Consider the following 14070-nt stretch of genomic DNA (forward strand, 5'->3'; position numbering starts at 1 on the left):
GGGACCTTTCCCAGGGATATACTGGATGACCTAATTCGGGACCCCGGTTCCTTCCTTCCCTTGTGGGGTTTACTCCTGACAGGCACTCCCAGTCTCTGTTGCCCTGGGGCATACAGCTCTATTTGTGCCTGAGAGCTGAGCGCGCAGCCACTTTCCCTGCTGGCGGAGGGAGCCCATTTCAGTGATGGCGGCTCGTACCCGCCAGTCTGCGAGACTTTTTCCAGGTAAAGACTGGGTGACCCGTGGCCAGTCCCACTGCCTTCTTTCCCCGTGGGTTTTTCTTGAGACTGAGACTCCCAGTCTCTGGTGTTTTTGTGCCCATTGTTCAGCCTGGGAAGGCGATCAGGACACGCAGGCGTGTGGCTCTGGTCCGGGGACCTAGTGCCTGTTCTACGGATCTCTTCCAGGTTCTGGCTGGGTGGCCTGAGAGTGGACTGGACTGATTCCCACGCCGTGGGGGTTTCCTCTCACCTGGGAAACACGATCGCTGTTGTTTTAGGGCCCAGAGTTCAGTCTCTTGGTCTCTGTACGGAAAATGTCCTGCTCCTCAGACACAGTGTTCTCCTGGCGCCGCCATCTTGTCCCTTCCCCTCCCCCCCTACCCCCACTAATAAACTTCTGAGGGAACTTCCATTGAGCTTTTCTTGATATCCTTTAAAATTCATCTAAAACTCCATCTTGGAGTCTATTCTCAGGGGAACTCAGTTTGTGATGGGACTGAAGCCATGGCCTTTGTAAAAGACTGCCTTCCATATGAGATGACATTTTAGAGAAGAATATTTTGGAGGTAGTGGAAGATCAAAAATCTGAGCCTGCTGTGACATGTGCTATGTCATAGGACTGTTCCTATGCAGAAAGGAAGACTCCCCATGTCATGATAGCTGTCCCTACAGGCTTTTGCATTTGAACACTTGGACTCAGTTGGTGGCACAGTTTGGGAAAGTTATAGAACCTTTAGGCGGTAGAACCTTACTGAAAAAATGAGGCACTGGTAGTGGGCCTTAAAGTTTTATAGCTCAGCCCCACATCCTATTCACTCTTGCTTCCTGAGTGCAAACACGATGTTCCCAGTCAACTTCCACTCCTGCCACCATATTTTCCATGCAGACACAGGCTGAGTACCCTCATATCATGAGCCACATGAACCCTTTTCCTACTTAGTGACAGCAACAGAAAAAATAATTACTACACCAGTTCATGGCCTGAAAGGATGTTCATACCTGAGGCACGGGAGGCACCAATCATCCTTGATCTGATGAGGCCTTCTCTCTTTTTGTTTCTTATTAACTTAATCTTTCCACGGAAAAGTTCCAGGTGATAGTTCAGTTGCTCTTTCAAATCATCTGGGAAAAATATTGACACTTGACAATTTATAAATTGTCTATAGAAATTTATATATAGATGCATCTATATATAAATGCATCTATATAGAAATTTAAACAGTTATCATTATGACCAATAAAAAACTGCTATTGCATAGATTTTAATATGTCCCTGCTTAGCCTCAAATTCACATGAAAAGTGGTTCATAATCAAACTGTCCAATTTTATGTGTCTAGTGATATATCTTTGCTTTACTAAATCATTATTAAAATTTAGTAGAAAAAGTGTAGGCTTTTGTTGTTACCTGGTTTTACTACTAACTATACAAGTTGTACTGTGATCAGTTTTTCTTCTAATTTTGTAATGACTTGAAGGTGAGTTATAAAACCAAGCAAGTTCAAGAGCTACCTAACCCCAACTCCCTCAAGCTGAGGAAGCCATTGGCACTCTCTGAGGGCATGTCTAGTTTTCAGTCAGATTTGTTACACAATTTATGATAGAGTTATTCTGAACTAAAGTAATGAATATATTAATCCTGAGTTCCATTGGAACACAACACTTTGTATCCTGTTTTTGAGGCTAAGGTAAAGGAATGATAGAGAAGATGGTCTGGCAGCACACTCAGGAATCGGGAATGACCCTCTTGGGCTCTTATGAAGAGGACTAAAATGCAAGATATATATATGAGCAAGTCAATAGAGATCATGGACTGAGTGTTTGTCTCTACCAGCTCCAAATACATATATCAAAATCACCAATGTGATTTGGAGTTGCTACTTTTAGATCATGAGGGTGGAGTCCGCATGAATGGACTTAAAGGAAGAGGCCCAACAGCTCACCTGATCCAAAGAGGATGGAGCAACAGGTATCAATCTAAAAACCAGGAAGAATGCCTTTACCAACAACCTGGTCTTATTGGCACATGGTCTCAGATCAGTGTTTGTTGATCAAGCTACCTTGTCAAACTGACAAGAGACCACCATGTCTCTAGACTCTAGGTGCTGAGCTGAAAGGCTAGCAGACATGGTCACTCCTGGAACTGTGTGTGTGCACTATAGGATTTGCAAGCTCCTGAGTAAGAAAGCAGAACTCCTCCGGCCAGCAGGTATATCTTCACCCTGTACCCACCTTCCCCTGGATTTCCTGCCCATCTAACTGCAAACATCTCAGCCCTACAGAGCAGATAAAGCAGTGTGGGTGAAGGAGGAAGCAGCCATCCCCATCCCATGTACAAGACCAGATAGTGATGACACCTGTGGAAATGCTGTATGATAGGCACCTGGGCAATATCAGTAACTTCCAAATATAGTAACATTAGCTTAGGTCACAGCCAGAGCAACTTAGTGTCACTCACATAGAATGGCCCTCCTGGAATGTCATTTCTATTCAGCATGCCTTTTTTCTCCTCATAGACTAACTTCCCAGTAGGTTAGGTGACTTTGCAGGCCTGAAATCTACCCAATTTTGACATCATTATCCTGGCACTCCTAACTTACCTAAGGTCGATACTCAGTTTTAAACAAACAAACAAACAAACAGTCAATTTCAGAGTCTAAGCATGGGTAACTAAACTTTTGTTCTGGTATCATTATTCTGTCTTTAAAAAGTAAGCATAGAGGAATCATCACCTACTTCCAGTTGTTTCAATCAAGTTCCTTCCTGTGAAGTACCTGGATTAGGTCATCTCCCCAGGTTAAACCCTAACTTGTTCTCTTTATGCATTCATTCATTATTTGTGTTTGAACAAGGTTCTCATGTAACTCAAATTGGCTTTGAACTTGCTCTGTAGCCAAGGACAACCTTGACCTCTTGACCCTCTACTTCCACTTCCCTGGCTAGAATTGCAGATATACACCACCACCCCCAGTTTGTGTAGTGTTGAAGAGTGACTCCAAGGCTTTATGCATGCTAGGCAAACACTCTACCAACTGAGCTACGTTCCCAGCCATAGCTCCCCATGTTCTTGAGATAGAATTTCAAAAATACCTTTCCGAGTAGCCCCCTTTAAGTAACTCCACCCTTATGCCTTTTCCTACATCCTTCCAACTCTACACTCATGCATAAACTTTGCAAAATGCAGAAGTATCCATGTTCACCCTTGTTTTGTCTCATTTTGGACTTTTAAGCTGCCATTTCTTTCACCTAAAACATACTTTCTTCTTGTACATCTGGGAAACCCCAACTCATCTGTGCTTCCTCCATTTAGATGGCACTTCTTTCTAAAATGATCCCTAAAGTTAAGGCTAACCCATTGTGCTGATCTCATGGACCCATCATGACAGGGTCTGGGTCAGTCTTCTTACCAAATGTAATGAGTGCATCAGGTGTAGCATCCCCTCAACATCCACCAGAAACATCTTCAGTATAAAGCGTATAAGTATCAAGCCATGCATGGTGGAGTGTGCTCATGAATCCAGCACAAGAGAGTCAAGAGTTCAAGGTGAGGCTTGCCTGAGCTACATGAGACCATTCCCCTCCACTCCAAGCAAAAACAAATCTTAAGTATCACTAGAGAAGAATGCCACCTTCCAAATAGACAGTCAGTGTTTGCTCACCAATTTCACTCATGTCATCAACCAGAATTATTTCTTCAAGGAAAGGATATGGAGTGCGGTTCATCACACTTGAAACTGTTCGGAGCAAGGTGTTAAATTCTTCATTATAGAAGCATATGATTATGCTGGCAGTAGGTAGATTGGGTGGGTAGTGTTTTGCAAGACATCTGCAAGAAAAATAGGACAAGAATTACTCATCCAAAAGCCTCGAGTGTTCTGGGGCCTTCTTCAAATGCCAACCCTTACTTTTGCTTTCTTTACTTTGGCGAACTAACTAGGACAGTACAATGACAGTACATTAAAAAAAAAAATTATGGGGCTAGAGAAATGGCTCAGAGGTTAAGAGCAGTGGCTGTTCTTCCAAAGGCCCTGAGTTTAATTCCCAGGAACCACCATCTATAATGAGATCTGGTGCTCTCTTCTGGCCTATTGGCATATGTGAAGGCAGAACACTGTATAAATAATAAATAAATACATCTTTAAAAAGAGTAAAAAATTATCAAAATGTTCTTAATTTAAAAAAATGTTCTCATTTATGTGTATGTATCTGCATCTATGTGTGCATACACATGTGCATGCAAGTACTTGTGGAGCTAGAAGAGGGCATCAGATACCCTAGAGCTAGAGTTAGAGTTGGAGGTAGTTGTGTGCTGCCTGGCATGGGTGCTGGGAAGTAAACTCCGGTCCTCTGGAAGAGTAATAAGTACTCTGAACTACTGAGACATCTCTCCATCCTGTCTCTAAATTCTTTAAGTTTTTAACCTTTATTTATTTTGTTTTGTGTGGGGCAAGGGGGGGCAAGTGCATGGCATGGTGGGCATGTGGAGGTGGTAGTACAACTTAGGAGTCACTTCTCTCCGCCATCATGTGTGCTTCAGGGTCAGGTAGGGATTAATCTCAGGTGCGTATGCCACCTTGCTGGCCCCACTTAGATCAGAAGGACATTCTTTTCCCCATCCACAGAAATTTCTGGGAAACTTCATTGGCTCATACTGGCTTAGGCCAGTATGGAGGTAATTAACGAGGCCCAGACAAGTGAGATCAAAAGAATAAAATCATCATTTCCACTGCAATCATGTGAAAGGGGAAATATTTTCTGGACAGTTACAGATCAGGAGGCACTGGGCAGATGAGCCAACAGGAATCTCAGTGTGTCTACCTGCAGGATAAACATGGATTAAAGGAATCTTTACAGTTGACAGTTTATCCTGACCCAATTGTTATCCCCGTTGGATGGAGAATGTTCAGCTGTTGAGTGGAAGCTGGCAGCATGCTCAAAGGAATAAAAACCATGAGAGGTGGCAACCAGGAAAGATCTTAACAGGTTGGAGTGGTAGTGGTGCCTATGCAAGCACATAGTCTGCACTCAAGTGGATGTGACCTAAGAGCACAGCAATAGAAGCCAAAATAAACAAATGGGATGACATCAAAACTGGAAACCTGCACCACGAAAGAAATTATCAACAGGATGAAGAGAAAACTTTCAGAATAAGCAAAAAATACTTGAAAATTATACATCTAACTAGGGACTGAGAGCCAGATTGCTGATAGAGTCAGAAATTAGCAGAGGGTTGAGTGCTCATCTGGCCCTGGGTTAGAACTTAGCACTGCATAGCATAAAACTAGGCATATTGGTACAGACCTGAAAAATGGAGGCAGGAAAATCAGAAGTTAAAAAACATTCTTGGCTACATAGTGAGTTTAAGGCAAGCCTGGAATAGACAAGACCCTGTCTTAACAAACAAACAAACAAAAAAAATAGCAAGCAAGCCTAGTAGACCTTTTTCAAAAGAAGACAACAAGTAGTCACTAGGTATGTGAAAAAATATTCAATAAAGTAAAATATTCACTGCCCCTAATCATCAGGGAAATGCAAGTCAAAACTATGATGACACTGATGAGATTCTAAAACTCACATCTGTTAAAATTGCCATTATCAAAATAATAAGTATGTAGAGGAAGATTGGCACAGCCATTGTGGAGGACAACATGACCCAACAACTCTGTTCTTAGATATACACTCAGGTGTAAAGCCAGGCTATAGAAGTGCTGTCTGCCTCTCACACTACTGAAGCAGTATCCCAGTAGTTAAGATACGGAATCAACCAAAGTGCTCATTAGAAGATGAATGAGTAAAGTAGATGCACACAATGGAACATTATTTAGCCTTAAAAGTTTAGGGACAGGTGAGATGGTTCAGTGGGTAAAGGGACACAGTGATCTGAGTTGATCCCTGGACTCCATTCAGTGAAAGAAGAGAAACAACTACTACAAGTTGTTTTCTGACCGACCCCCACACCAACCTGTGGTATGTACATTTGTATTCCTGCACCCACACACGTTTGTAACTACATTTGTAATTAAATAAATACAATTTTTAAAATGGAAAATACCATAATTTGGAGAGACATAGAAAGAGATGGACTGAAAAGACAGGATGGAGAATTAGTCTTCCCTAGAGATGTGCACCTCAAATGGTTATGCAACCTTAAGTAGTCAGTCAGTGGGTGTGGTGCACACCCTTAATCCCAGCACTCTATAGGCAGAGGCAGGTGGACCTCTGAGTTCAAGGGGAGCCTAGACTATGGAGTGAATTCCAGAACATCCAAGCTTAGGCAGCGAAGGAAACATTGAAAACAGAAAAACAATGAAGATGTAACTGAATGAGGGGTTCATGTTCCAGCCCCAGCAAGCAGCAGGACTTGGCAGCTTTCGATGGATCTGGGAGTCAAGGATACCATAAAGGAGTTATGGAATCTCCCTCAGTGACTCAGGAAAGCTGCTGAGGCCAGGTGTGTGTCCGGGGTGTCCCTGCATGGAAGCCTAGGGAAGCCACTGTGTGAAGATGTGAAGGTGAAGCCTGGATTGCCTTGGAGACCCCAAGATGGTGGAGATGCCAGAGCTGTGGGATACCTGCTGAGGAGACCTGCTAACATGGAGTGGAACCAGCCCAAGAGAGAGAAGTGTGATACAGTGTGGAAAGCTGAAAGGAGTTGAAGGTCCAAAGAGGACGTTGACATCAGACATGGAGGTGCAGAGTTTGGAGTTTGCCCAGCTGGTTTTCAGTCTAGCTTTGGTCCTGCATGTCCTCACTCTGCTCCCTTTTCTAATGGTAATGTGTATCTTATGCCATTATCTTCTGGAGTATGTGGTCTACTTTTTGATGTTGATTTTACAGGGGATTACAGGTAAGAGACTTCATCAATTTCAGAAAAGTCTTTAAACTTTTAAACAAGTTTGAGACCGTTTTAGACTATGGAGACTTTTGAAGTTGAACTAAATGCATTTTGCATTATGATATGCCTACAAGCCTAAGGAAACCAGAGAGTGTAATGTGGTGGTTTGGAAAAAAAAAATGACCCCCCAAAGCCCATAGGGAGTGGCACTATTAGAAGATGTGGCCTTGTTGGAGAAATAGCTGTGCTTAGTGTTACTGAATTGTCCCCTAGAAAATTATTAACACAGCAACTTTATGTGTATTTTACCACAGTTAATATTAACACCGACAACTGAAGGACAATGAAAATGAAGCAGAATTTGACAAAAAAGATAGGTAGATGTTCCAAGCATCTTCTATTGGGAATTAATGCTTTGGCCAGAAGCCCTTGCTGGTGACTGAGTGAAAACCCTCCAGCTCTTCCAAACCTCTAGAACCAATTTTGCCTGTGGGGAAGGTGGTCTCTATTCCACAAATGTCATAAGCTTGACATTGCCCAACTTAAAGAGCTAAGAATAGGAATCTACACTACAGGACTTCTAACATGCTAAGATTAAAGTCTGGTTAGTGGGAAAACATACATTTCATCCCTGGAATCCGGCACCTGTCTCTCGACGCCCAATCTTCTACTGAGAACGGCATTAAATCCATATTGCACTAATCCTTCAAGAAATTCTGGGTTTGAAAAGTCAATCTCATCTGCAAGAAAAGGTAATTTGAGTCACGTAAGTAAAAGCTTACTATTGTCACACTAATGCAAGTAACAAGAGCAACCCTATCCTGAATTTTTCTGAAACAGTCATTTTCTTGGACTCTAAACTACCCCCCCATGACAAAGCATTTACATAAACCAAAGAAGACTTTTTAGTTAAGTGTTGTCATTAATTTTAGATGAAGAAAGACACTCCACCTTGCTTGCTGCATTAATCACTTTTCCTCTTGCTGTGCTAAACACCCTGACAAAAAGCAGCTTAAGAAGTGAGGAATTACCTTGACACACAGTCCTAGAAGAAGTCTGTTACGGAGGGAAGGCACAGCAGCAGCTAGTCACCTGATTTAAATCAGCGGGCAAGGAACAATGTGCAGTCCAGGGGATGGCCTCTCTCCCTGTCTCTTTCTCTCTGTCTCTGTCTCTCTTAAACACACACACACACACACTTGTGTATAAATAAGATACATACATATTTCATAAATGCCACACAGGAGCTACAGAAGTTTCCAGGTAAAAAATAGTCACAGATAAAACATCATCAGCAAACCTCCAAGATAATAAACTGATTTCCCTAGCCTAGGACAGAGCTGGGGAAAAGCATAGCCTAAAAACAAAAACAAAACAAAACAAAACAAAAACCTTTGCAAAACTTGTTCCAGATTTTGCACGTCACCCTCAGGAAGCAAACAGTAGTATTCCTCTTGCCCTACCTGGTGGTGTCAGTGGGGCCAGGCAGAGCCTCATATCCCATTGGTCAGCAGTTCTACTCACCCTCCTGGTTGGTGTAGGGAGACTGAACGGGGAGGAGCTCTAGCCTCACCTGATAGCAGATAGTGGGTGTTGAACCTTCAACCCCCCCCTGACAGCAAAATGGGGCAGGGTAGAGCCAGTAGCTTTCTACTTTCCCAAGCCTCTCATGGGGCCCAGGGGGGAACTGAACGTTCACTTTCGTCTGGCAGCAATGAGACAGAGTGGGCAGTGTGAACCAGAATAGCTGGTGTTCTATTTCTCTTTGAACCTGGTGCCAGTGAAGACTAGTGGGCATTTGAGTCTTCTAACCCTTCATGTCAAAGGGTTGCAAGGAGGGGAGGAGAGGCAGGATAAGCTGACACTGCCCAGTGACAAGGTTGTAAAAGTCAGCATTAAGTGAGAACCAAAATGAAGCTGGATTATTTTTTTTAACCTTTTTTATTGATTCTTTGTGAATTTTGCATCATGTACTCCAACCCCACTTATCTCCCTGTCCCTTCATATCTGCCCTCCGCCCTTATAACCTTCCCCAGAAAAGGAAAACAAAAACTAAAACAAAAAAATGTTGCTGTGGAAGCTGCAGTGTGTCATGGTGTGTCCCTTTGTCCCACACATCTTTACTTGCAAACATTCATTGAAATGAGTCATTGGAGTGGTTCAAGGCCTCTGGCTTCTGCTACATCATCAATATTGGATCCTCATCTGGACTCCTCTCAGTATCCTGTTGTTGCCCTGTGTCATGGAGATTCTGCTGCTTTTAGATCTACAGGACTTGCTCTTTCACTGCTCCAGTAGATCATAAATGGGACATACCACGGGTAGATGCTGTGGTGGGCCAACTCAGAGCCCTGGATCTGGGCCTGAGTAATAGCTAAGCTGGTCAGCCCGCCAACTCTCCTGCACCCACACCACCAGGGCAATATCCCCAGCACGGTCCCATCTAGCTCACCCTAAGCTGAGGTTGGCAAGCGGTGGAGCCAGATCTCTCCTTCTCGTGCCCTCACAGGGCCAGCTCTACTGTGCTGCCCAGGTGAAGTGTGAGGCTTGCTCTCCCAAGTGATAGCCATATCCAGGGGCCACTGTAGCTAGGGCCAGCTCTCTTGCTGGAAGTATGGGTGATATGGCCGAAATATCTGTCACCACATTGATCACCAGGGTTGATTTGGCTGATCTGGCTGATTGGGTGGGCGTCCCTCCTCCTTCCTCACAGCTCCATGTGCATCCCTCCCAAAGCTACACTCTTGATCAAAGAGGTTGACCTTCCCTGAGTAGAGGAGAATGGGTCTTCACCAAGTAGCTATGCTTCCTGCTAGGACCTCCAAACAAATTCAGGGAGCTGAGTGTTCATGGTGCCTGTCTACCTGAGATGGTATGCACACAGCACAATAGGCAGGTAGGGCAGGGTAGAGTGGTCAGAACACACATACCTACAGGTTCCTTCCAGTAGAGGACAGAAGGGACCCATAGCAGCATTTTCACATTTTGTGCTGTATGACACTTAAACCCGGTGTTGCAGAAGGGAATCATCACTAACATATTCCTAGCTTAGCACATACACACTGTTCGTGGTCTGTTTGTTCTGAGGTAACTGTGCTAGACCAAATGTCCCTGGGGGAGTACAAGGTTGATATCAGCAGCAATTAACTATATCCATTGTTTACTTGAGCCCAGACATCCACAGAATGCTAGAGGAGTGAAAGAAGTAACAACAAGAAACAGACATTTATAAGAAATCTCAGAACTGTGGTCAACCACCTTAACCAGGATGTCAAGGCCGAACTCTGAATAAACTGACAGCCTCTGTCCCCGCCCTCCTACATAAAATGTGGGCTGGACATTTAATGAAAGGCAGACCTTCAGGATATTAATCCTCTCTTCTCTCAGATTGCTGGTGCCTGAATAAAGTGAAGTTTTAAGATTCAATTATTGCCTCTGTTCACTGGCTTTTATGAGTGACAGACACTGCAATCTCCTTTTGCTTATACTTGTCCTACACCTCAGTGAAGGGAACCTGCTTGGAATCATGCTACAATGCCTCTCAATATATTTTTATATAACTTATTTTATGTACATTAGTGTTTTGACTGTTTTAAAAAATGAAAATCGGAACCGTTTTTTTTTTTTTTACCAATAAAGACGCAGGAGCCAGGTGCTGGTGTGAAAACCTACTATCTCCGAGAGACAGAGAAAGCACCCAGCTGACCTTCCTTCTCAGCTCAGGTCTGGGTGGAAAAAACCCAGAAGGCTCACTGGCACAGCTGATAGCCCAGGAGGAAAAGGCCAAAAAAAAAAACAAAAACAAAAACAAAAAAACAAAAAACAAAAAACAATAGCCCAAGGCCCAAAAAGCCAGAGAGCTACAGCCTAAACTATAGAGTTAAAAGCCCCAAAAGCCCTTCCTCAATTCAAAGTCCCTCCTACTCTTTAATCCCTGTCAGCTGGTTTCTTGCTCTGCCTCTTGTCCTAGGGTTAACTTTATTAAATCCTGTGCACAGAAAGCTCTTGGATTAAAGGTGTGTGCTAGGGCTGGGTGAACCACACCATAATCACCAGTTTACAATAAACAGAAAGTTCTTGGATTAAAGGTGTGTGATAGGGCTCAACCACACCAAACAAGAAAAAGGGTTTTACAGTTCACGATTTTGGAGTTCATAATGGGATCAAATATCCTGCAACAGAACGCATGTATATCCATGTAAGGGAGTTGGATCTCTTGGAACAGGAGTTAACAGACAATTGCCATGTGGGTGGTGAGAATTGAACCTCAGTCCTCTGGAAGAACAGTCAGTGCTCTTAATGGTTGAGTCATCTCTCCAGTCCCACCTCTCAGTATCTTTAATGTCCAGGATCTAATAAAAAAAAAATGTCGTAACAAGAACTGGGAAAGTCCCAAATGGAATTTAAAAGGACAGCCAATAGATTCCAACACTGAGCTGAAACAGCTGGACCAAACTTACTAAGATGTTAAAGCAGTCACTGCAGCAGCATTAGAAGCTGACAGAAAAAGGAGAGCTCAGCTAAGGGACAAAACTAACCAAAAGGAAATGATAGGAATGATGATTAACCTAAGTAGAGTTAGGGTAACTCTAAGTAGTAGTTAAACTCCACAGAGCAGAGCCTCTGAGTCTGAGATCAGGTCAACTGGATTGGTGTGGTATGAACAGCAGAGAAATGAACTGGAAATAGAAAGATTCTCAGGGGTCCATGGTGTAAGCATACAGCTAACTATAACTCAGGAATTACAGAGAAGAGAGAAAGCAGGGGTGGAAGTGCTGCGAGGGCCATTCCCACTCTCCTCACACTGCCAGTAGTGCTCCAGAGCCCCCCAGAGCCCAGAACACATCTGCCTTCAAGCCGTTCACGGTCTCTTTATTATTCTCTTCATCTTTGGAGACTTATTTTGTCAAACCGTTCATCCCGTGTGACCATGGAGCACAAATCTTACAACAGTGAGTGTTAGGGGGAGCAAATTCCCAGAGAATATTGACACAGACTGTCTACAGATATGTTAAACTATGCAGTACCAGAACTAAGGAATAGCATGCAGAGGATGTGGAATGACATTGCTGGATTCAGACAACAGTTGTCTTTGACATTGGTAGGTGGAGAAGGTTTGGGGGTGATATTTCTATTGTACTTGTTGAAATTCATTTCTGAGGAAAACAGAAAGCTGCCTGAAGCCAATATTGCAAACTACACAAAAACGAGAAATTTAGGTGGTAAATGTGTGTGTAAATGCTCTATTGAATTCTATGTATAATATATCCATCTATGAAATATTTTATAGTTTGGAAGTTAAATTACCTGAAGGAGGGCATTCTCTTATTCTTCCAAATGCTGAATTTGTAATATGTTTTCCCTTGAAAGTAGTTAACAGAAAAACACAGTTTGACCCTAGATATAATTCTGGCTTTCCAGGTTCATCTGCATCAAACTTACCATTAGTGTTCTGCTTGGGAGTTTCCTTTGAGTCATAGGTTTGCTGGTACACATTTCCAAGTGACCTAGCCCTTCTGGGCTCCTGGATTTTCCTCTGATGTCTGTCCTCATAATTGTACTTTAAAAACGAAAGTAGCAGAGCTGTCCAGAGCCCAATGGTCATGGATCCATAGAGAAAACATCGAAGTGTGATATTCTTCATCGTGAATTTCACATTTTTAAATTCCAATGTTTCTAGGGAAGATCATTGAAAGAGAAGCTGTATTAGAGAACTGTCCACATGGAGTAAATTCTGTGTTTGGTGGGTTTTGTTTATTTGTTTGTTTTGTTTTTTGGTTTCTTGAGTCAGGGTTTCTCTGTGTAGCCTTGGCTGTCCTGGACTTGCTTTGTAGACCAGGCTGGCCTCTGTCTCACAGAGATCCATCTGCCTCTGTCTCCCTGAGTACTGGGATCACAGGCATGCACCATCATACCCGGCTGTTTTCAGTATTTTAAGAACAATCACTTTGATTTTTTTTTTGAGTACAAAGAATTTATATCTTTTCTGTCACAAAAATTCTTCAAACAGTATCCATAGGATCAACATTTAGATAGGTCAGTATGAAATAGGCAGCATAAAAGTCTTTGTCCTACCTCTGAGCAGAGAGAGACAGCTCAAAGAGAGGAGGTAACATGGAAGAGCATCATCATCTCTTATCCATGCCCAACCTACTTGGACAGAGAGTGTAGACCTCTGACACTCTGATCAGACACCAGCCAGACTGAAATGTAAAAGCATGCACTGTTAGATGCTGAAGAGAGAACAAGCAGGGATGAGCACCATGGCCCCCTGTTGAGGGCACGGTGAATGGACTCAGTGGCTTGAGTTCTAACCGGTGAAGGTAAGGTATGGATGCCTATCCTAACACACACATGAATGTCTTCATTGTGATGTTGACATTCCCAGGCAGATACAATCAAAGCTTTTCTCAGCAGAAGAATTGCTAAAATGAAGCTGTCCTTTCAGTGATGAAGTTAATCAGCTGGAGCTGTCATGCAGCATATTTTAAAGCCACAGAGATGAGCAGGAAGCAAGGAGAGGGACCCTGAAGCTGGCAATTATGAAGACCTGAGTTTGAATCCCTAGAGCCCACATAAAAAGCCAGACATGCAATGGAATACTATTTGGCAATTAAAAACAAGGAAACCATGAAATTTGCAGGCAAATGGAGAAAACTAGAAAAGATCATCCTGAGTGAGGTATATCAGAAGCAGAAAGATACACATGGTATATATACTCACTTATAAGTGAATACTAGACATATAATATAGGATAAACATAATAAAATCTGTACACCTAAAGAAGCTAAGCAAGAAGGAGGACCCTGGGTAAGATGCTCAATCCTCATTCAGAAGGGCAAATGGGATAGATAGACATGGGAAGAGGGAGAATATGAAACAGGACAGGAGCCTACCACAGAGGGCTCTGAAAGACTCTACCCAGCAGGGTATTAAAGCAGATGCTGAGACTCATAGCCAAACTTTGGACAGAGTGCAGAGAATTTTATGAAAGATGGGGGAGATAGAAAGACCTG

At 43.0% G+C, this 14070-nt stretch overlaps 2 protein-coding genes across 4 annotated transcripts in view; one reads left to right on the forward strand and one right to left on the reverse strand.

The window, feature by feature from the left end:
- The window catches only part of Galntl5 (polypeptide N-acetylgalactosaminyltransferase like 5), a 34060-nt gene extending 25470 nt beyond the window's left edge, over window positions 1-8590 (reverse strand). For both annotated transcript variants that reach the window (XM_060374093.1, XM_060374094.1), the window contains exons 1-4: window positions 8518-8590; window positions 7677-7794; window positions 3879-4045; window positions 1221-1343 (exon numbers count right to left, since the gene is read on the reverse strand). In XM_060374093.1, the coding sequence (XP_060230076.1) occupies window positions 1221-1343; window positions 3879-4045; window positions 7677-7794; window positions 8518-8551 (442 nt within the window). In that variant the 5' untranslated portion in view covers window positions 8552-8590. The remainder of the gene's footprint in view (window positions 1-1220; window positions 1344-3878; window positions 4046-7676; window positions 7795-8517) is intronic.
- Window positions 1-14070, forward strand: part of Prkag2 (protein kinase AMP-activated non-catalytic subunit gamma 2) — a 366379-nt gene that overhangs the window by 28028 nt on the left and 324281 nt on the right. The gene's annotated exons all lie outside the window — the stretch shown is intronic.

The sequence above is a fragment of the Meriones unguiculatus genome, chromosome 21 (genome assembly GCF_030254825.1).
Source record: "Meriones unguiculatus strain TT.TT164.6M chromosome 21, Bangor_MerUng_6.1, whole genome shotgun sequence".
Lineage (NCBI taxonomy): Eukaryota > Metazoa > Chordata > Mammalia > Rodentia > Muridae > Meriones > Meriones unguiculatus.